This window comes from Leishmania panamensis, assembly GCF_000755165.1.
Source record: "Leishmania panamensis strain MHOM/PA/94/PSC-1 chromosome 26 sequence".
NCBI classification, from domain to species: domain Eukaryota; phylum Euglenozoa; class Kinetoplastea; order Trypanosomatida; family Trypanosomatidae; genus Leishmania; species Leishmania panamensis.
In genome coordinates this window covers 197283-218280 of record NC_025872.1, presented here as the reverse complement: position 1 = coordinate 218280, position 20998 = coordinate 197283, and the positions used below count along the sequence as shown (strand labels likewise).

The following is a 20998-nucleotide window of genomic DNA, read 5'->3' as shown; positions in this document are numbered from 1 at the left end:
CATATCCGATTTTCCCTTTTGCCCCTGCACCTCTCTTGCGCTACCAAGTCCGTTTCTAAGGGTGGATTTTAGGCACGTCACCGTCCCTAAACACTCAGTTTTTGGTCTACACTTTGCTTGGCGGTCGAAAAGGAAAGCGCGGGGAAGCCACCCCCGTGCCTATGCAAGGGGATAATAGGTGAAACGATTGCAGACTTGTGAGTTTAGGTTGCTGTGCTTGTGTTCTATTCTTTGCTCTTGCAAGCACAAAACAGCTTCTCCCTCTGTCACTGAAGCCATGGGGATATCTCGACTCCCTGTGCTGGTGAAAGGATAACACTGTTGCGCCCATAAAAACAAAGGAGTCTGTATCTCCCTGGGGGCAGTGGCGAGTTTCTTACCAGAGAACCCGATTTGCCTCCCCTCATTTTTCTCGCCCTTTCGACGAGCAGAGGTTCCTTTCACTAACCATCGCTTTGTCTTCTCTTCCCAGCAGATGAATTGCATTCGCTACGAAGTTTAAGATAATTCTCTTGCACACCCGAGCACTTCGCTGTTTTTTCCATGGAGGCGGCGTGCAGACGGCTGTGCCTAGGCGACACATCCAGTCTGCCGGATATTGTGGACTGCATCGAGGCGGGACAGCAGGCACCAACGGGTAAGCTAGGCATCAGAGCCTACACTGCGCTTGGAACACTTCTGTTTCGCGAAGGCCTTGTGCTTCGCGAGTCACATGCGTCGGACTCCGTGCTCCCTAGTGCGGGGGCCTTCTACGCACTGCGCATTCTCGCAGTTCTAGGCATGCGGCATGCAGAGGAAGGATACAATGTAAAAAGTGTTCTTCTTTCACTCGGCCTGCAGCGGTGCCGTGACATGATACTCGACGCTTACTTTGCACTCAAGCGCTGGCAGCGGTACTATGTGGTCATGTTTGTGACGCTGCTCATTGGCGTGTATGGATGCCGCCCGCAGGATTTGCTCCAAAGCGCGACATCATTGAACATTCTGGCCGGATCGACTGATCCTGGATGGGTCTCACCATGTCCTGAAGGTACAGCCGAGTCTACCGAGGTAGTCCCAGCTTTGCCACACCACACAGCCCAAGTAGCTACTGCGTCTGCAGGGTGTAGTGGCAGCCCCGCTTCTCTTACCGGCCCAACCAATCCTCAGCCGCCTGTTGCAACGGGCAGCTCACCAAGTCCACGTCGTATGAGCATCCAGAATCACAGACCTGTGCGGGTCTCTATCCCCGGTACCTCTACTGACTTGCCAGTGCAGCCTGCCCGGTGGTATCGCGAGCTCCCCCGAAGCCCTATCAATGCGCCGTACTCCGTCAACCCGCTGTACGTAAGTGAGCCCTTGCGTGAGAGCAGCGGCAGCACAACGGCCGCGGGAGGGAGGACAGGCGACGACGGCGCTGATAATCGAGCATCTCCGGCTTCTCAGCTGCTTGTAGCGGAGACAGCAATGACGGCGCAGTTTCCCACCCCTGTAGTGCTTTTTTCGGCGTATCACGGTGTTGGCTGTGTGCCTTGTCTACCCACGATTGATGACCTGGCTCGACTCGACGCGTGGCGTGAGCGTAAGCAGCAGGAGCATGCATTGAAGTCTCCTGCCACAGCCTCCTCATCGCTGACGCGCATCGCAGAGCGTCGGCACGGATGGGGCTTCATATTGGAAGCGGCGCTGCAGATGCGTGACCCCGACGCCGCAGGGGACGAGGGACTCTCGCCCCCGTTTGTCGTGCGCAATGAGATGGCATTTGTGTTGCCCAACCCTGAAGCTGTTGCGTACCATTGTCAGTGCCTGAACAGCTCTCTGCTGCGACAGTACCTGGAGCAAGGCGAGCTACTGAGCTGGGGCTCCCTGGCAAAGGGCGCGCTCGGTCAGCATAGCCAGCGGCGCGGACGATCCACGCCTGGGATGCCAGAGAGTGACGCCATCAGCAGCGATCCCGCTGAGTCAAAAGCCAAACTCAGCGGCGGCGCTCCAGTAACCATGGGCACCCCACAGCAGTACTCGAGCGCACCTGGCGCCGCTGGGCTGGGTGGCAAAGAGGAGCAAACGAGCCTGGCGGAGGGCAATCTCCCTACAGCAGACCCGCCTATGGCTGCCTCCAAGGCGTTGCTTGCACGTGGACCGTTCGCGACGGATGTTCAGCCGGAGACGCGACCCACAAGAGGGAGTGTGGCGGATCAGTTTCAAGCTTCTCCTTGTGGAGAGTTGAAGGCTACATCAATAACTTCGGCTGAATCTCTTGCAGGCAGCACCGCGTCTCCTCACGACACCAGCGTGACAGGCTATGTGTACCTTCCCTTATCTGTTCACACCCCTGCGCGTGTGGCACAGATTGCTTGTGGGCTCGCTGTCACCTATGTGGTGACCGTCGATGGCGTGCTGTACAGCTGCGGCCGCGCCGACAACGGGCAGCTCGGTATTGGCGGGCGCAGCATGCGCTACGCCCATGCTGGAGTGAGTAAGCTACAGCGGGTTCTTTTCAAGGACAATGAACGCGTTACTCGCATTGCCGCCGGCACTGCTTGCGCCGTGGCGCTCACTAGAGACAACGCGCTCTACTGCTGGGGTCATAACGTGTATGGGCAGTGTCTGAAAATGCCGGACGCGAGTCGCGTGTTGACGCCGGTGCGGCTGAAGGCTGGGGTTCACAAGGTACTTGACGTCTGCTTTGGCCAGTTCTTCGGCGTACTGTTGTTCGACGACGGTGTCATGGGCACCTGGGGCATTGCATCGATGCTGGGATGCAACATGAGCGACAAGGGGCTAGAGCACAGCCTCGCACCCGATCAGTGCAAGTGTGCCAGGCAGGTAGTGCACCTACGAGTAGGCACGTCAAACCCCATGGCTGCGGTGCGAGCTGGACCGTGGCACGCACTCGCCATCTCGCAGAAGGGCGAGGTGTACACGTGGGGTGTTGGCAGCAACGGGCGACTTGGACACGGCACCGACAGCTCAGAAGTGAAGCCACGCCTCGTGGAAGGGCTACGGTCATCTTTTGTGGTCGATGCTAGTTGTTCCCACGTTCACAGCGCTGTCCTCACGAGCACTGGCGCCGTCTATGTTTTTGGCGGCAACGCCGAGGGACAGCTCGGGCTGCGCGGACTTGCGCCGCGGCGCCTCCCAACGATGGTGCCACTTCCAATCAAGGCGGTGGCGGTGATGTGTGCGCGGGAGCACACGTGCATCCTGCTCGCAGATGGTGACGTAGTCGCCTGCGGATCGTACAGGATGTGCGGCATCGGCCTTGGCTACGGTCGTCGCTTTTGTGCCCCGATGCGCATCCTCACCAACTATGTGACGATGGTGCTGCACTCCAGTTATCTGCAAGGCATGGCAGGTGTCGTGCATCGCCGCACTGCCGTGATGGTATTGGGCCACTCCACCATCGAGGAGGTGTCACGCGTGCCGAGCCTGTCCGTGCGCAACGGTGTGCGGTGCGCTGCGTCCGGTGCAGGCTTCCTTGTGGTCCTGTGGGAGAACAACTCACTCGTCGCCATTGGGCGCGGCGAGCGTGGTCAGCTTGGTATTGGAGACTGCATGAAGTCGTATCGCAGCGATGACGTCACTGTCGCTTCGGCCTTCAGCGAGGTACACATTCCATCCGATGTTATCATTCAGCATGTGCGTTGTGGCCCAGACTTTGCCCTCGCCCTTGACGAGTGCGGCGTCGTGTACGGCTGGGGCAGCAACGACCATCAAAAGTTGTGCCAGCCGGCAGGCGTTGCACACATCTTCACGCCAGTGCGCGTGGACGCCTACGCAAGTGAGCGAATTGTGCAGATCGTGTGCGGGGGCACCTTTGTCGTTGCCCTCACCGTCGATGGGGAGGTGCTTGCCCACGGTGAGGCCATGTACTGTGGCTTGGGCGTGTCGACATCGCCGGCCAAGGCTAAGGGTAGCGATGTGTCAGTGCCGATACGTGTCGCCGGGCTGCGTGACATTGTAGCTGTGGCAGCAGGGTGTCGCCACGCTGTGGCGATGACGGCATCATGCAGTGTCTTTGCCTGGGGCGTTGGTGTTCTCGGTACGGGCAGCAACGCTGACACCACCGATCCAGCATCCTCCGCTTCCGTTGTGTTGACGCCGGTGCGTGTGGCGCTCTCGCAGACCATCCGCAGCATTGGCTGCGGGCCCCATAACTCCTTCGCGATCAATGATGAGGGGGAGCTGTGGGTGTGGGGTATGAACAAGTTTGGCGAGTGTGGCATACCGACTAGTGGCGACAGCATTAGCACCAGTAGCGGTGGCGGTGCTCTTCAGGACTTGGCAGCTGGTCAGAAGCAAGGCAGCGATGCGGCGGTTGGCCACGCTAACGTCATCACTGCTCCCACCCCAGTTGCGCGACACGTGCGAGACGCTGCCTTCACAGACCAGTTCGGCGTGGTAGTGTTCGAAGACGGTCAGGTGAGTGTCTCGGGTCGGATCCGGTATGGTGGCCAGAACTACCATCTGCCCACCTTCCACAGCACCCCACAGCCGCCCTTTTCCATCGACGTCAATGAATTGGTACGGTACCCTCCTCCAGAACTGCGGCCCAGCCTCAATGCATCGAAGCTCGGCGGCGGTGGTGGCGCATCTACTGCTGCGGCGAGTGCACAGCGTCAGCCAGGGTGCCAAGGGAGCGCCGACTCGAATAGTGCGTCCGAGGACGAGAATGAACAGTCTGAGTCCTCCCATGTTGGCCTTCCGGCCGCCAGCAAGCCTGCGAAGGTGTCCACAGACGGCCAGCATCAACGCCGTCCCCAGCCACCGTCACTGCCGCGGTCACACGTTGTGGGGATGGGCATGGTTGCTTCATCACCCACTTCTGCGCTCTCCAGTAAGTCATCACCGCAACGCGCAAACCCTTCTCTCCCCTCGGTGGCCGGGGGTCACAGCAGTCCACCCGCTCCGTCCTCTGGCGCGGTGACGATGGCCGGCGCATTGGCGCCTCTCGCCGTACCAAGGGACCGGCTTTCCTCCTTCACCTCGCCGCTGTCGGGCACGCGTGATGCGAGCCAGCTGGATTACAGGCCGGACATGATGTCCGAGTACTTCCTCCCAAGCCTCTCGGGGCTGATTCCAAGCGGGGAAGGGAGCACACACCAGGCAACTACAGCCATCAAAGCCGGCACGATGGACACAGCGGAAGCGTACCTCTACGACACCGGGTACTCATCACCAGACGCTAGGGCGCCTCTCTTCAAGACAGAGGCTTCCAGGGAGGCTGTCGTGTGCACTCCAATGCCGTCGCACCGGGTTAGCGATGGCGCCGCGCCACCATCCGTGCAGGCGCGGACATCGACAGCGGCGCAGGCTCGCCATTCGGTGCCTGCAGCGTGGGGAACCTTGGACGTGTCGGAGACGTTGGCGCTGCCGCTTCCGCCGGATCGCTCTACTGCCCAAGGTGCCGGTGCGGGAATGGCTGCTGCCAGAGCTAAAGTACGCAGGCAGCCACTACAGATGCCGCAACCGCCACAGTCAGCTCAACGTGGGCAAACGGCGCGGCTCCCAGCCGGCTTCAAGTCTCCGAAGTTGTCGTTACCTTCGCCGCCTCCCTCGGCCTCTGATGAGCGCATCTTGGGTATCCGCTGCTTTGCTGGCTGGGAGCAAATTTGCATTCTCATGGAGAAATATCGGCCCTCGGCGGCCGAGGTGGGTGTGGCACAGAGGAGTCTTCAGGTGCTCCTGCGCCAAGACCGAGAATGTAGTACGGGGGGTGTGAACTAGAGAAAGAGGAAGAGGGGAGAGAAGAAGGGAGGGAGGGAGTGCGCGTGTGCACAGGGGGTGGGTGAGGGAACAGTTTTGTGTGTGTGTGTGTGGGGCTCATGTTGGCCTGTCTGTATGTAGAGAGGCACGTGTACGCTGCTGTTGCGTCTGCACTACCCGCCCGCTTTCTTTATTTTCCCTTTAATGTAATTCCACATGCTTCGCACTGAATAGCACGTTCTGTCTGTGGTGCGTGCGTAGGTGTGCGCTTCTATCGTACCCCAAGGTTCACCACCTTCCCCGTTCCACTGTTCTGCCCCTCCCTCTCTCATTCCCGCTGTTCCCTATCGTCTTGCCCTCTCTCTGTATCTTCTTTCCCTCCGTTGCATGCAGGCTGAGAGGGCAAAAGCGAGGGAGACTCAGAGGGGAGAGCCCTTCACCGGTGCGGAGCCTTCCAAACAGACAAAGGAGAAGAGCGCGCTTCAGAAAGGGCAGACAACAGAGCGCGCGCGAGCATCACGTATTGGGAGAGGTGAAGCTCAAGTCAGCACGAGTAGGTTTGGCACTCACGTTCAGGGCTGCCTTGCCGTCGCAGACGCAGCGCGCCTTCCCCTCACCAATCAGAGCACGTCGCGTTAATCTACTTTCCACCGATCCGTACTAAGCGAACCGTCCTTGTGCGCATAGGTGTGTGTGTGTGTGTGTGTGTGTGTGTCGATGCACGGCAAGACTCACTCTTCTCTTAGGCACATAAAATACAATGTGAAATCGCACGTACTCAAGAACGGCCGCTTCCTCTCTCTGCTCCCCCCTCTCTCTATTCCACCTCCCTCCCTCGATCGACTGTCTTCCATGGGGGTGCACGTTATTATGGCTTCACGGCTTCATGTTATTATTGTTTTTTTTTTCCCTCGTTGGTGTTTCACCGTATGTGTGCGTTTGTTCCCCTCGCTCTCCGCGTGTGCCATTTCCCCATCCTGGCAACCACAGTCTTACCCCCTCCCCCCCCTATCTGAGGTGCTCGTCTTACCTCTCCGGCGTCCCTCCACCCTCACGTGTGTCCCCCTCAAAGTGCCTTTACGTCAACACAAGTAGGCACCCCCCACGTGCGTACCCAGGGACGTACCAAGCCCCTCTTCCTCATCTCTGTAGCTCCATCCTTTCTCTTCTTTCTTCGGCAGGGCTCAGCCTGCCTGCGCTGTCGTCCATCGGGCAGCTTTGCGTGGCACACGGCGAAAACACAAGTCGCAGCCATGCAGCCCGTCATGGAAACCGCTGGCGCCCTGTACACCAACATGGAAAACGCTTCCTCGGCCACGCGCAAGCTCGTGGAGCGCTACATCAGCGGCGATGGCGTTATCGTCGGCTGGGGATTCTGCCGCAATGGCGAGCTTGGGACGAACTTCCGCTACAACCTGGTGACGCCAATGATGATTGGCGGCCACGACAAGCCGATTCGCATGGCCTGCGGCGGTCTCTCATCTGTCTGGCTCGGCGTGCGCAGCATCTTGATGGCCATGGGCGGCGGCATGTGGGGTGAGCTTGGCGTCGGCAACCCGCGCTTCTGTCCGCGTGTGATCGCAAATGAGGCGAACATGCCCATCTGCCCTGGGCAGGTGGATGTTATTCCCTTCACGCAGGACGACGTTGTCGTGGATGTGGCGGCTGGATCCGCCTTCTACGCGTGCGTATCCCTAAAGGGCAGCGTCTTCACATGGGGTGCAAACAACTGCGGGCAGTGCCACCCGGATCTCAACAACACATGCTGCGGCTACGGGCAGCTTCGCATCGTACCAGGCGAGAAAGTGGTGGAAGTGGTGTGCTCCAACTATAGTGTGCTGGCGCGGTCCATGTCGGGTGCCGTCTACGGCTGGGGAGAGGTTACGCTGCTCGGCGATCGAGACGCTGTGGCGGAGAAGTTGGCCGCTGCCGGCGTCAAGTTGGTGCACTCTCCGCAGTCGGAGTCCCGAGTAGTGGCACGCGTACCGGTGTGCATCAGCAGCCTCGATGACAAGAACATCAAGCTTCTCTCTAGCGGCCCCTGGCACTACGCGGCAGTGTCGGAGGACGGCTCTGTCTACACGTGGGGGGTAGGCAACAGCGGCCGTCTGGGCCACGGTGACCAGGATGACCACCTGGTGCCCAAGGTGGTAACGGCTATGAAGGGTAAACGTGTTGTCGACGTTGCCTGCGGCTCCTTCCACACGATTTTTGTCGCTGACAACGGCGACGCCTACGCCTGCGGCGACAACCAGGGCGGCCAGTGCGGTGTAGTGGGTGAGTACTCGGTGCCGGTGCCGACGAAGATCAACATCACGGGTGGGCGTAAGGCGATTCACGCGAGCTGTGGCCGTCTGCACACGACACTGCTGCTGAACAACGGCGACGTCGTCGTCTACGGAACAGGGCTGGGCCTGGGTGTCGGTATTGGCTACGGCATGCGCATGGTGCGTTGCCAGGCGATCTTGGAGAACTACACCACCTTGTGGACAAAGAGCGGGCCGACGCACGGGCTGTCTCTGACGATCCCCAAGAACACAACGATGTTTGTGCTCGGTGTCCCTCACCGCGGCGTGCCCGTCTCGGTCACTTCCATTGGGCTCAAGGAGGGCATCTTGTCCTGCGGCGTTGGCGCCGGCTTCACTCTGATGATCAGTCGGCGCGGCAGTTGCTACTCTTTTGGCGTTGGTGGGTGGGGGCAGCTGGGATTCGACACTGCACAGGCGAGGCACTTTACACAGGACCGTGTGCCCGTGTACCCGCAGGCGACTCGCATCGGTTTCTTCTCCCGCACCATCATCACATCCGTCGCGGCCGGCTTCTCTTTTTCAATGGCCATCACCGAGGGGGAGCGGGTCTTCGCATGGGGCAACAACAGCTTTGCCCAGTGCGGCCTCGGCGTTGATCCAAAGAAGTACCAGCGCATCTCGCAACCTCGCGAGATTACCTGGCTCGCTGACAAGGAGATTGTTCAGGTGTCGTGTGGGAGCTACTTCGCACTAGCTCTCAGCGTTTCTGGCCAGGTGTACAGCTGGGGTACGATTGAATGCTGTGGCGTAGGACTGGAACCGGATCCGAAGGTCGTCCCAGCTCACATGATCATGCGCGACGTCTCTGGCGAAACCCGCGGTGTCGTGCTGTCACCGTTGCTCATCGACAATCTCAAGGGCATCATTCATGTCGCCGCCGGCGGCTGGCACGGGATGGCGCTCAACGCCATTGGCGAGATCTACGCCTGGGGTGTAGGGACAGGTGGCCGCCTAGGCACGGGTGACTGCGAGCACTGCTACACCCCGGTCCGCATCACACACGGCGCCTTTTTCACACGCATAGGCTGTGGCTGCTACACAAGTTACGGTATCGACGACCGCGCCAGGCTGTACGTGTGGGGCGTCAATGCTAAGAACCAGCTTGGCATGTTGGATGGCAAGGTGATGACCCCGACGCTGGTGCTGGAGAATGTGCGGGAGGCGTGCCTCGGCAAGTACTACTCACTGGCGCTTACCCACAGCAACACGTTCCATTTATCCGGCGTGATGGAGTTCGGCTCCACCTCATACACGAGTACGTCCTTCGACGACACCGACAGTTTGCCTGAAAAGCTGAAGCCAGAGAACATTCAGTCGGAGAACTTACGGGGACTGAAGCTGTTTGGTGGCCTGGAGCATGTCATTGTGCTGCTCGAGAAAGACCCGATCCCAGAGGCCGTTATTACGGAGACAGTCATGGGACTGCGGGAGCAGCCAGAGCGACTGGTGCGCAAGTACGCCGCTCAGGCGAAGTGATGGGGTAAGCACATGGACACGCTTTGCTCAACGAAGATTTGCCTAGGCAAGTGAGTGGAGTCGAGAAGAGAGGGAAATCGGTCGAGAGGGAGCCAACGTGACGGGCACCATCCACCACGCTTTCTGAAGCCTGGAGTCTTCTGTGTGGGCCGTTGCCTTCTCCTTCCCACCCCTGTGCGTGTACATGTGTACCCCACGCCATGCAAAAGAGCGAAGAGCGGATGAACCACAGCGCCATCGTCTTGCTATTTTTTTTTTTTGCATTCGTTTGTAGCTGTTTGTCCCCTATTCATTCTCTTCTTTCCCAGTTGCACATCTCCTCAATTGCCCCTTTCTTTGCCTCTACCTCTTACTCCTAGATGTATGTATGCGTACACGCTGCTGGCCTGCTCTTCTCTTCTGTTTCGTCTCTTCCTACATATCACGTTCATCAGCATCTTCTCTTGTTTTATTCTTACATCTCGTCGCTTCCTCCGCTCTCTGTACCTGGTACCCTCCTTCGCTATTCGTTTCCCCCTGCTGGATGCTGGTTAGGCTATCCATGTCAGCGCTGCGCCTTTTTACTCTGAGCTCTACGAGTGTGTCGACCACTGTACGTGTTTTTCACTCCCCTCTTCTTCCTTTCACTTCTCCGGCACCCTTTTGCATTTTTTCCTCCCCTTGCAACGAACGCTGTCATGAATAACAGTGGGGAGCACACCAGCGGGGTGTCCAGGGCCCACCACCCCCCACTCTGCTCTGTGTGCGGAAGTGCCAAGCAGCTCCCCTCTCTCCCTGCCAGTGCCGAGCCCCCCCCCCTGGCGGCGACTGGGCCAAGCACCTACGACGTAGCGAGGCCAGTGCGATGTCTCGCTGCGGATGTCGGCGGCCAGGTCCTGGCTGGCGCTGCGTCGGACCGACCTGCGACAGTGAACCCGTCTGTGCCACGCCCATGATGGGCGGAGTGCCAGCGTGACTCGAACGTATTCCTCACCTGGCCCTTGCTGCTGACGGGTGTGGGGAGCCTGAGCGTCGCACCGAGGGATGCGCCAGGTGGCGGCCGGCACAATGGGAGCGGCTGTGAGACGACCTGCGAGGGTGTTGGGCGGGCAGGGTTGGAGGTCGGGGCTGTGGTTCGGCGACTGTAGTGGGCAGCATTGCTGCAAGGTGTGTCGACGGCTGCTTGGTGCCACGCGATGGGCGTGTGGCAGGCCGAGGAGGGGGCGGCGGCAGAGTGGCGTTTGGCCTCTGCTGTGCGGCAGAGAAATGGAGACGCGGAAGGAAACAAATGGCTTCTCGCGAATTGTGGGAAGTTTTTATATTGCGTGTGTTTCTTCTCTTTCCTTTCACCTTCGTTGATGTGTTCACGTCTGCTTTGTCTTTTTTCTTCCACCCGCTGCACTGCTTTCCTTTGTGTGTGTGTGTGTGTGCGTGAGCTGATACAGACAGAAAAATGTACGAGGACATTGCTACACTCACCCAATGTGAGGCTTGCAGAGGATTGCTGAGCCGAAGGGAGCGAGGGTGCGGGATGAGGTGCAGCAACGTCAAAAACGGGAAAAGGGAGGGAAAAACATGCTGTGTGCGCAGATGCGTGGCATCTCTCTCGTTTTCACTCCTACGTCACACGTGCACACGCACAGTAGGATTTGGCATGTGTACCCTCCTTTCTTCCCGACACGCACACGCACACACACACTCACTCGCACAGTCAACGTGTCCTGTTCTCTCTTTCGATTTTTCTATGCTGGATGTTGCTTCCCTCTCCCTCCCTCTCCACTGTTCATTGTTTCTCGCAGTTGCTGCTCTATTTTCTTTGTCCTTTCTTTTTTTTTTTCGTCTTTTGTTCTTTCTTAGGTGTCACACATAGGGGAGGGGGGGATATGGCGTAGGGGACAAATTGCCCCTCCGTCCCCCTGATGTTGACCCCGCTCTCCTCCCTGTTGTGTGGGTCTCTTGTGCTTTTTCTTGCTTCCCCTCCTTTGCACTTTTCTCTCCCCCTACTTGTGCTGCCGCCGTGCCCTCACTGCTGGCGTAATATTTGTATTCCTGCGCGTTTTCGGTCATCCCCCCCCCCCCCACCACTACCACTACACACCACCACCACCACCACCACTGATGCCTCGTTCGCTCGCTCCCCTTTTCTTCGGACTCTTTCAGTACCAAGGGAAACAAGAAGAGGAAAAGACTCCCCCTTTCCCCCTCTTCCCTTTCCTCCCCCTTCGCTCTCTCCAGCATCGTTAACCTTCCGGTGGCAGCCTGTAATATATGGCAGCGCACGCGCGCCTTGTCACGGCCATCAACGTTATCGTTTTCAATTGCACCCCAACCCACTAGCACCAGACGGCTCTCTCCCTCTTGTGCTCGCTCTTTCTCGGGGTGCGAGAAAGAATGATTCATAGTGGAAGAGGGGGGGGACAGAGCAGGTGTGACCTCACCCGTGCATGGCAGCAGTCGATATATGTGCCCCCCCTTCTTGTGAAGGAAAGCACGAAAAAGAAAGAAGCAAAGCGAGAAAACTTACCCACTACCAGCACCATCAGTGTGTGTGTATGCGTGCCCTTGCTTCAATGTGGAACCCACACGCACACTTCCAAAGCTAGGCACTCTGGAGCGGCCCATGACGCGCCGCGCGGCTGCGAAGTAAACATTTGTGTTTTGACGTGCATCCACCCCCCTTTTGCCTTCTTCCCATCCCCCATTGACGCCGCCCGTTCAACGGAGAGCTCTGTGCATTACGTGGCAGTGCGCCACTACGCGTTCGTGGCATTTCTCTCATCTTTTTTTCTCTCGCTTTCCTCTTCAGCCCCCCATGCACTCGCGAGCAGCATCCTAGGGTAATGTGATGGAGGGAGAGTGTGGGGGGGGGATGCCCGGCAAACGGTATAGTTCAATGTCGCACAGAGAGAGAGAGAGAGCACTGTGTGTCGCGACGTAACGGCTTAATACGATGTCCTCTTCTCTGCAGCTTCCTTCTCAATCTTTGTGCCACTCCTTCCTCCGCCACACCACTCCCCTCTTACCTCATCTTACGTTTTTCCATACACTTCACCCCACCCACCCACCCACCCACCCACCCACACACACACACACACGTGTGTCTTGCACTCCTTTCCCACCCACTTACGTACCCATCTCATCTCGTTTCATCGCCTTATGCTATTTTTGCTGTCCCCCTTCTCTCTTCACGTGCAGGTACGTGCGCGCATACCTGACGTACGCCTACCGTACACACCCCCAAATCCACTCTCTTTTCTGTCTTCTCCTCTCCCTTCCCTGTCCTGCCCTTCCTCTCCCCCCACGCATACACACAAAGGAAAGGCGCTAAATTTTTCCCCCATCTGCAGACGGTTTGTAACTGCGCTGCTGACATTTTCTACTCTCCTGCTTCTCCCCTCTCTATACACTGGGGGTGTGGGAGAAGAAGCCAAGTACGTCAAAGTTGATTGCTTGATCCCCCTTGTGTATCTTTCTGCTCCTCTTTTCTCCTGAAGGTATCGCTCTCGGCAGTTCTTTGTTTCTTGACTGCTCTCCTCTCCTTTGCTTGTGTACGCGTCTGTGCTGTTAGTGCGGTTGGAAGTTGCCATCTGTTTCGCCTTCGTTTGTCTTGACGGGGACAGACGCACGCCTCGTCGGGCCTTTTCCCACCCGCTCTTTCCTCCTTTGCTTTGCCTTTTCTTTTCTCACCGTTGTCTTCTCTTCCCTCCTTCTCTCTCTCTCTCCCCTCTCGCTATCCATTCGTGGCGCATGTATCTGAAAGTGTGCTGTGCGGGACTGACGCTGTGCTGAACGCCTTTCCTCCTTGGCCCTGTTTGCTTTTTTTTGTTGTTGTTGTTTTCCCTTCTCTCTTCTCGCTGCTGCTTTTGCCTTTTACTTCGGTGTGGCTCTGCCTCCTCTGTTCCTTCGCTTCTTATATATTATTCTCATTACTCTCTCACCCCGACACTGCCCCACGACTCTCTTCTGTTTCTTCTCTACGGCCTCCTGTCTCGCTCACTTACAGGCACTTCACTCACGCACACTGTCGTCTCCGCCTGGTGATCTTTCGCGTGTTTCTCGTTTCTCTTTCACTCTCCACCCCCTTGCTACCTCACTGTTGGCCCTTTCTTTGTTTCGCTTTGTGCATGCTTGGCACAGGCACTTCCCCAAGACCCCACACCCACACGCACTTTCTTTAGTCTCTCCCTCTCCTCCCCCCGCTTTTCCTCCTACTCACTCTCGAGCCTTCCCTTCCTCCCATGTGTGCGTGTGCGCGTGCGTGTTGTTCTCTCCTCGCTCTTGTTTTTCTTCTTCCTTTGTTTCCCGCCGGTGTCTGTAGGCGCGTTGTGGTGTGACTGCCTGTGCTGATTCCCTTTTCTTCAGCACTCTTCTCTCTCTGTGTGTTGGAAGGCAGTTACTACTATATTTATTTTTCTGTCGTAGCCCCACTCGTGGCGCTGGTGCGTCTTTGCATTGCCTGTACTCACCGGGGGAAGCGAGAGGTGGGAGCGGGGGCAGCGGCATCATCGACCGTTGCCGTGTTGGACGGGGTGGATCCTCGTGCATTTCTCTGCTTTCTCTCTTTTCTTTTACAATTTCCTTTGTGTTCTGTATCCGTGTGAGTGTGTCACTATCTCTGTATGTGGGTGCTGATAAAGTGAGCTCCTTTCGCACCGTCACGGATAGCCACACGCACCAAGGACCCACCACCTCCTCTGCAGCTCTAACGAGCAGCCACTGATCGACTCAGTCCTCTTTTCGTTCTGTGCAGTCGTGCTTGCAACTTCTCCCTTTCCCCCTCTTTTCTCTGCCTGGCCTGCGCCTCCCTCGCGCGGCACCGCTGTCCACGATTGCGCCTGTGCACCCACCTCTTCTCCACTCCCCCTTCTACCGCCCTGTGCTTGTGATTATCATCACTGTACGAACCCGCACGTAAGGGCAAATGGTAGACTCCATGGACGGCGGCGGAGGCGCTGCTGCTTCCTTCCCCGCCACCGCCTCTGCAGGTGATGCTGGCGCTGGAGCGGCCCGCTTCACCAGCGTCGTTCCGTTGCCCACGAGAGAGGCTGAGGTCTCCTTGACGTCTCTCATGGACGCCTTGTCGCTCTTGGAGGCGCTGTTTAGTGCTAGTGGGGAGGCTCTCTCCGCCACAGCTCAGCCCTCTGCATCAGATCCGAACACCGAGCACGTTGCTGGCAGAGACGGTGGGGAGCAGGCACCATCCACAGAACCTGAGCCGACCACTTCGCAGGTATTATCTACGTTGGATGCTCTCGCCTCGGCGGTTGCTCAGTGTGATACTGAGGTAGGCCAGCAGTTGGCCATTCTGCGCCGCGGCGTCTCTGCCCTCGCGCAAGAGCTGAGCACTCTCTCTGAACGCTACCCGAGTGTGAGCGCGAAAGGGAATTGGGCTGGCGCGATGAGTAGGGCCGGCTCCCCATCGTCGCCGCCCGCCGCCACTCTGCGCACACCACAGATCTTGGCGTCGCCAACGCCTGTTGGCGCAGGTGGTGACCCCAGTGGCACCGTCCCAACGCCTCGAGGCTCGCTTAGCGAAACCTCACGTAGTGACCCGGGGCCCGCCCCCACGCCACCGGCTCACCGCTCATCCATCTTCACCTCCACTACTACCCCCCCGCAGCTTCCGACTGGTTCCTTTCCTAATCGTAATGCCGGCAGTGATGCTGGTGTTCCTAGTCCTGGCCTCGCTGCGTCCTCTGCCCCTTCGTCCCTGCCGAGGCCTGCCACACTGACCGAGCCTACCCGCGCAGTCAGCGCTGCCACCTCGCCTCTCCGCACGGAGGTCTCTCCCAGCCGAGCCGTCACCCCGGCGGTGCCCCTGACGTCTCCGCCGCTGGGTTTCTCACTCCTTGACAGACCAGGGCTGCAGCTGCCCGCGGCGCAGCTGCCCAAAGCGGTGTGCGGGGATAATGTGAGGAAGTACTTGAGCCGCTGTGTGGAGTGGCCGCCGCGACCGCGTGAGCAGCGGCGAGCACAGCCACACCCAGGCGTGTACGGTATCCGTAGTGGCGGTGCGTCTTCCCAGCGGAAGATCCCAGATGGCCGACCAACGCACCTTAGCCTCATCGGCGATAGCACCCATCAGCGCAGCGAGACAGACGAGTTCCTGCGGCGGCTGACGGAGGAGTCGCCGTATGAATTGTCTGTGCTTCACTCACCGCTGTCCAACTCGTGCGGTAGCCCAGCGACCAGCTCTGTTCGCAGTGGAAGCCACAGCAGCGGTGGCGACTGCGACTTGCGCTTCGAGGAGGAGGAACGACAACAGCGTTGTCTGTCCTCTTCCACGGTTGCCGACCGAAGAGCTTCCTGCAAGGTGGTGATCACCGGAAGCGGCAAGCGTCACCGCAGTCATGGACCTCTTCAGACCACGCCGACGCGTCATACACCGCGTCGGCGCACTCGCAGTATGAAGACTGACGACACCGATGCGCAGCCGCAGCAAACGTCGCGTCGCCGAGGTCGGCCAACTCTGCAGGAGTCTGTCGACGCGCTGGTGCTGGGGCAACTCCGCGCTGACGGCATTGCCCTTCCTGCACCAATGGAAGCTGAATTGTGCTGGTACGAGGAGAATGATGTGGACGCGGCCTCTCAAAGTACTGAGGTTGCCACAGGGGTTGCTGCACTTGGTCGATCTGCCATGTCCGCGGCGAAGGGAGCGAAGCGACCTAGCGATAGTTTCTCGGGTAGGGACCGCATCAGTGCCACCAGCGACGTTGAGGCTGACTTTGCCGTGGTTCTGCAAGAGGTGCGCACGCTGGTGCGTCACGGCCAATCCTGCCGTGGCTGCCGTGACGACACCACCACCACGACCCCAGGAGCAGCAGCGATGTCTGCCAGTGTGGACTACCCCCGCTCTGAATTTTCACGGGTCTCTGCGCAGCTGTCCGCGCGTCTGCCAACAACTTCGGTATGGTTGGCACAGATCCACGACTTCTGCGTCCTTCTTGAGGACATGGCCGCCGCTGCTGCCGCCGGAGACGCGGACGGCACAGCCTCGGCAGAAGAGGATCGGCCGGAGGGAGCCAACGCAGGTATCACGGGGCGCACACCGACCTCGGTAACATCCCTGACCCGGGAACGTGTGGTGGCAGCGCCGAAGGCGTTCTCATTTTCTTCTGCCAACCGCTCGTCCTCCGATGCCGCAGCGGCAGCGAACGCCAGCGACTTCTCCACTGTCGCTGATGAGCTCTTCTCCTCCGCCGAGGAGGTGGAGGGATCTGACGACGGCGGAAGCGGCGATGGCCAGCACCATCGTCCAGAGCTGACCCCTGTGACACCTACGGCGACAGCCGTGGCTGCTGTCGTACAGACCTCCCCGATCTCGCTCATGACATCGCTGGAGCACTCGGTGTCCATCGCGCAGCCCTCTTTGTACAGCAGCCAGAGCAGCAGTGCCGCCCCTTCCTCCTTTCACGACACGTCGCGGTCCGCAGAGCCGCATCGAGACGAGGCGGAGGCGGAGGAGGGTGCGTTGTGTGCGCCAACTCAGGCAAACCACAGTGTGCGAGCCACCGCCGCTCTTGCAGATGTGTGGCTGGGCGGCTTCGACGTGCCGGGGGTGCACGCAGGTGGTTGTTGTGACATCGCTGCCTCCCCAGCTGTGGGAGCGGCGCTCAACCGCAGCGGCGCCTCCTTGGCACCAGGGCCGACCTCCACGTCGCCTGCTCAACAACACTTGCACCAGCGGCAGCAGCAAACCCTCACCCCTGGCGTACGCGCGCCTGCTGAGCGGCATTTCCGTTCTCACGAGGCTCAGCAGCGCTGGCAACAAACACTTCAGCAGCGACAAGACGCGCTGTTGTGCCGGCGCTGTGTCCGAGTGCGTGCGGATACACCGGAGTCACCAATGGCGAGCTCTTCGCCAACCGCCAGCGTTGCAGCGGCGCAACGGACATGGGCCAAATACATTGGGGGCGGCACAGTGGCGCCAGTGATGGATCACAGGGCTGCCGCTGAACACCTGCACGGCCTCTGCGGGCTGCTGCAGACTGATTTGATTGTCATCAGCGCTCTGCAAGAGCTGTCGACGTTGATGGACACCGTATGTGTGCCACTGTCTGCCGGCATCGCAGCTCATGACAGCAAGGCCGCGCCACCGCCAAACGCGATATCCAACTTCTTTGCGGCTGCCACGCCCCTTCTGATTTCCCTTCAGCAGCACCGCAAGATACAGGCCCGCTCTGCACAGGAGGCCAGCATGCTGCACGACGGCGGCAACTCGGTGGGGGTCAGCAGTCCGTCTACAGACACGTTGGCCTCCATTTTGGACCCACTTGTCCCCCCTGGTCGGAACGGTAGCGCGATGACGGATAGTGACCAAACTGGCACTGCGCCGCTGATACTGTCCGTGCTCCACCCGCTGAGTGCCCTGGGCTACACCTCAATGCTGCGGAGTGTGACGTCGACGGCAGTGAGCGGATTTCTGAACGGCGAGCCTGACGGCGCTGGCGACAACCTCAGCCATGAAGAGCATCTCACCCGTTACACTGTTGCAGTGGCGCCGTACCTTCTCGCATGGCAGGCAGGCGCTGCTGAGGGCGGCAACTGCGACGGCACGCCACGGCAGGAGGTGCCGCATCGTCATGGTTTCGTGTGCCCTGCTGATAGGGAGGGCGCCTTACCACTAGCACGGGCGTCATGCGCCGTGTCCTCCTCCAGACTGCCCCTACCCGTCTGGTTATATGTGGAGTCTCTTACAACAACGCTGTTGGAAGAGGCGCGCAAGCTAAATACCATGTATGAGCTCTACGTGCTTTTAGTGGCGGAGTCAACGCTGCAGAGCCGTCGTAGAGGTGCAATGAATGCTGTGTGTGCTGGCGATATTGCTACAGCGACCTCCAACGCGTTCTCGTCGACACCTGTGTGGCACGGTGGCACCGGCGAGACACTGATGTCTTACGTGCGCCGCCGAGGTCGTGCCGCGTCCATTGCCCAGGGCACCGGGATCTTGGGCATGGCTGTTCCACTCGACAATGGTCTTGAAAAGTTCGTGACGCCTGTTAGCGCTCACCTGCTGAACTCGCTCGACCAGTTGGAGGGGCGTCACATGCTGCACGGTGTGTTTCAGGAGGTGCATCTCAGCGATGTGGTGGCCCGCGCCCGGGCGCGTCTGGGGCAGCAGATTGGTTCTTCTTCTGCTGATCCACGCCACTCGCCTGCCGCCCCAAGAGCGGACGACGAGGAGGGACTTGGCAGTTTCACCTTGCCACCAGGCACGTTGTCGCCTTCTGCACTGCGCAGCACGAGGAGTACGCGGCCGAGCATACGTGACGTGGAGCAGCGGACGTCTTCTGGGAGCGGCGGTGGTGGTGAAAACGACGGCGATCAGACGGCAGAGCAGCAACGGCGAGGCGACAGCGACGGCGACACCACGCGGCAGCGTCGCGGACGCGCCACCGCGCGGCGCCTCATTAACCTCTCAGGCCCAGGCCAGACACGCCACGCCATCATCGAGGGCTTCGTTCGCTATCTGACTGGTGGAGATCGGCGCCGCAGTGGTACCGCCAGCGGTGGCGACAATAGCCCCTCTCACGGCGGTGATCAGCGATCCGCAGCCGAAGGTGGGGGCTCGCCGTCACAGCAGCGTGCCTCTTCCCACGCTGCCTCACACCACCACAGTGGGCTGACGCTGGACGTGCCGCACACATCGTCACTGCTGCAGGAGATGGACGCGCGACTCGAGGCAGGGGCGTCAAATGTAGTGCTCATTCGCTCGGTAGAGCGACCGCTTCACACTAGCTCCCTTCTCGACGCGCTTAACGTCGGCAAGCACCTCCCTCATAAGCAAGCGGAGCTTTCGACACGTCACTACTTTAACGCCCGCGCCGCGACCTTCACCACGCGGCACACGCTGCCATCGTACTCCGCCGCCTGTGTGTCGCTGGTGCAGTGCCGTTGGCAGCCTGTGTTTCAGTCCACAATGTGCTTTTGCCCCGTGACGCGCCGCCGCTGCCTCGACCCGCTTGTCTGTGGCGCGTTGCTCCTCTGCTCCACGCTGCCACCGCAGGAGATCATCTACTCGGCTCCGGACCCGTCGCAGTCGTCCACACCAGCGCACAGCGTCTCGGGAGGACCAACCGAAGTGGCGGTGCCCTCCGCGACGAGTGCGACTGCCGCCGCGAATGCAAATCGTCAGCTCCCCAACACCATTCGAGCGCTGCGTAGTCGCTACGAGCGGAGCACCGAACCGCCTCGACTGGCGCAGCAACGACTAACTCAAGCGCCATCGCCACGTTCCGATCGGCCGCAGCCGCAGAGCTCTGCTGTCTCTCTTCGCACCCCTGACATGCGAACAGGTTTGACAGGGCCTCTGGTGTCGCAGCAGCAGCAGCAACGACAGTATCAGCGGCTGCAGGAGCTACGCCCACCGGTGCCCCCGCTTCCGCACACCGCACTCGCCGACCCTATCCGCATCATCTCTATTTCCTCCCTCTTCCCAGCCTTTCTCCTTCGCGGGCCGTCAATTATGCCGGATACAATGACAATTTCGCGCATCATGACGCGCACGGCGGCGGCTCTCAATGCCGACTCGGGCATGCTTGCCAGCGAAGGTGATGAGGGACGGCAGGAGGATGATCAAGTGGGTGGCTCCACGACAGCGACAGCGGCAGCTGCGGCAGTGGAGCCGCTCATCAATGACGCCTTTCATGTCTTGCGTACTGTCACGGTGTCACCTGAGCTCCCGCTGGTGACGCGCAATCTTCTCGCCTCGCCGGACAGGGCTTATGCGTCGTTGCTGAACCCACCAACGCTGCTAGAGTGCGGGCACGTCGTGTCGCACAAGACGTACCTCGACCTGCGCACCACAGCACGGCGGACAAACCGCAACACGGCTGCCGTCACCGCCGCAGGCACCACCACTGTGGTTTGCTGCCCCTACTGCAGCAAGGTGACGTCGGTGAAGAATGCCGTGACGCTGTCTTACCTTTATTGAGTTTCCCCAGTGGCTGTGTCGGCACTGCACATTTCTACTTTCTTATTTCCCCTCTTCCTCCCCCCCATTCCCTGCAGCCGAACGAGCAAGACAGAATCCGATGAGCTGAGAAAGGCAGAAACACAAACAGAGAAAGAGAAAAGGGAAGGGTGCGGGTGGGTGGGAGCGCAGCATCGAGTGCAGTGTAGCGCCCCATCGCGTAGGCAGTGCGCGTATGGAGGGGACGACGAGGTGGTGGAGTGGGAGGGTGTTAGAGAAGTCGGTGTAGGTCACGGATTTGTGGATGCATGTTTGTGTGTACACGTCTATGTAGGTGCGCCGACACCCTCCCCTCGCTCCTGCACACTACCTGCCGCTCTCTTTCTTTCTGAAGTCGGCCATCATCGCTCCCTTGATGTGTTCTTCAGCCTTATTCCCGAGTTTTTTCTCGCAGAAGTTGTGAGGCGTTTTTTTTTCAGCCTTTGCGCTGTCCTCGATACTTACCTACGTCATGGCACAGGCACACGCATGTCCATGCATACACGCTTGCGCTACCCCGAGTGATTTGAGCAGTGCTGTCGTCAGCGAGTGGGATGGTTGGGCGGGCATGCATGCGTGTGCTCTGCGTGCTGCAGGA

The 20998-nt window shown here is 59.5% G+C and overlaps 3 protein-coding genes across 3 annotated transcripts, besides 1 other annotated feature; all 3 read left to right on the top strand.

The window, feature by feature from the left end:
* Nucleotides 1–543: 543 nt before the first annotated feature.
* Nucleotides 544–5706, top strand: LPMP_260730 (hypothetical protein; the record flags this gene model as incomplete). Its single annotated transcript, XM_010701592.1, has 1 exon — nt 544–5706. The coding sequence occupies one exon, from the start codon at nt 544–546 to the stop codon at nt 5704–5706; it is 5163 nt and encodes a 1720-aa protein (XP_010699894.1).
* Nucleotides 5707–6938: 1232 nt separating this feature from the next.
* LPMP_260720 (hypothetical protein) lies at nt 6939–9470 on the top strand (the record flags this gene model as incomplete). Its single annotated transcript, XM_010701591.1, has 1 exon — nt 6939–9470. The coding sequence occupies one exon, from the start codon at nt 6939–6941 to the stop codon at nt 9468–9470; it is 2532 nt and encodes an 843-aa protein (XP_010699893.1).
* Nucleotides 9471–10159: 689 nt separating this feature from the next.
* Nucleotides 10160–10724: a repeat region.
* A 5131-nt stretch (nt 10725–15855) lies between these two features.
* On the top strand, nt 15856–20382 carry LPMP_260710 (hypothetical protein; the record flags this gene model as incomplete). The annotated part of the gene is made up of 1 exon (XM_010701590.1): nt 15856–20382. The coding sequence occupies one exon, from the start codon at nt 15856–15858 to the stop codon at nt 20380–20382; it is 4527 nt and encodes a 1508-aa protein (XP_010699892.1).
* Nucleotides 20383–20998: the final 616 nt, after the last annotated feature.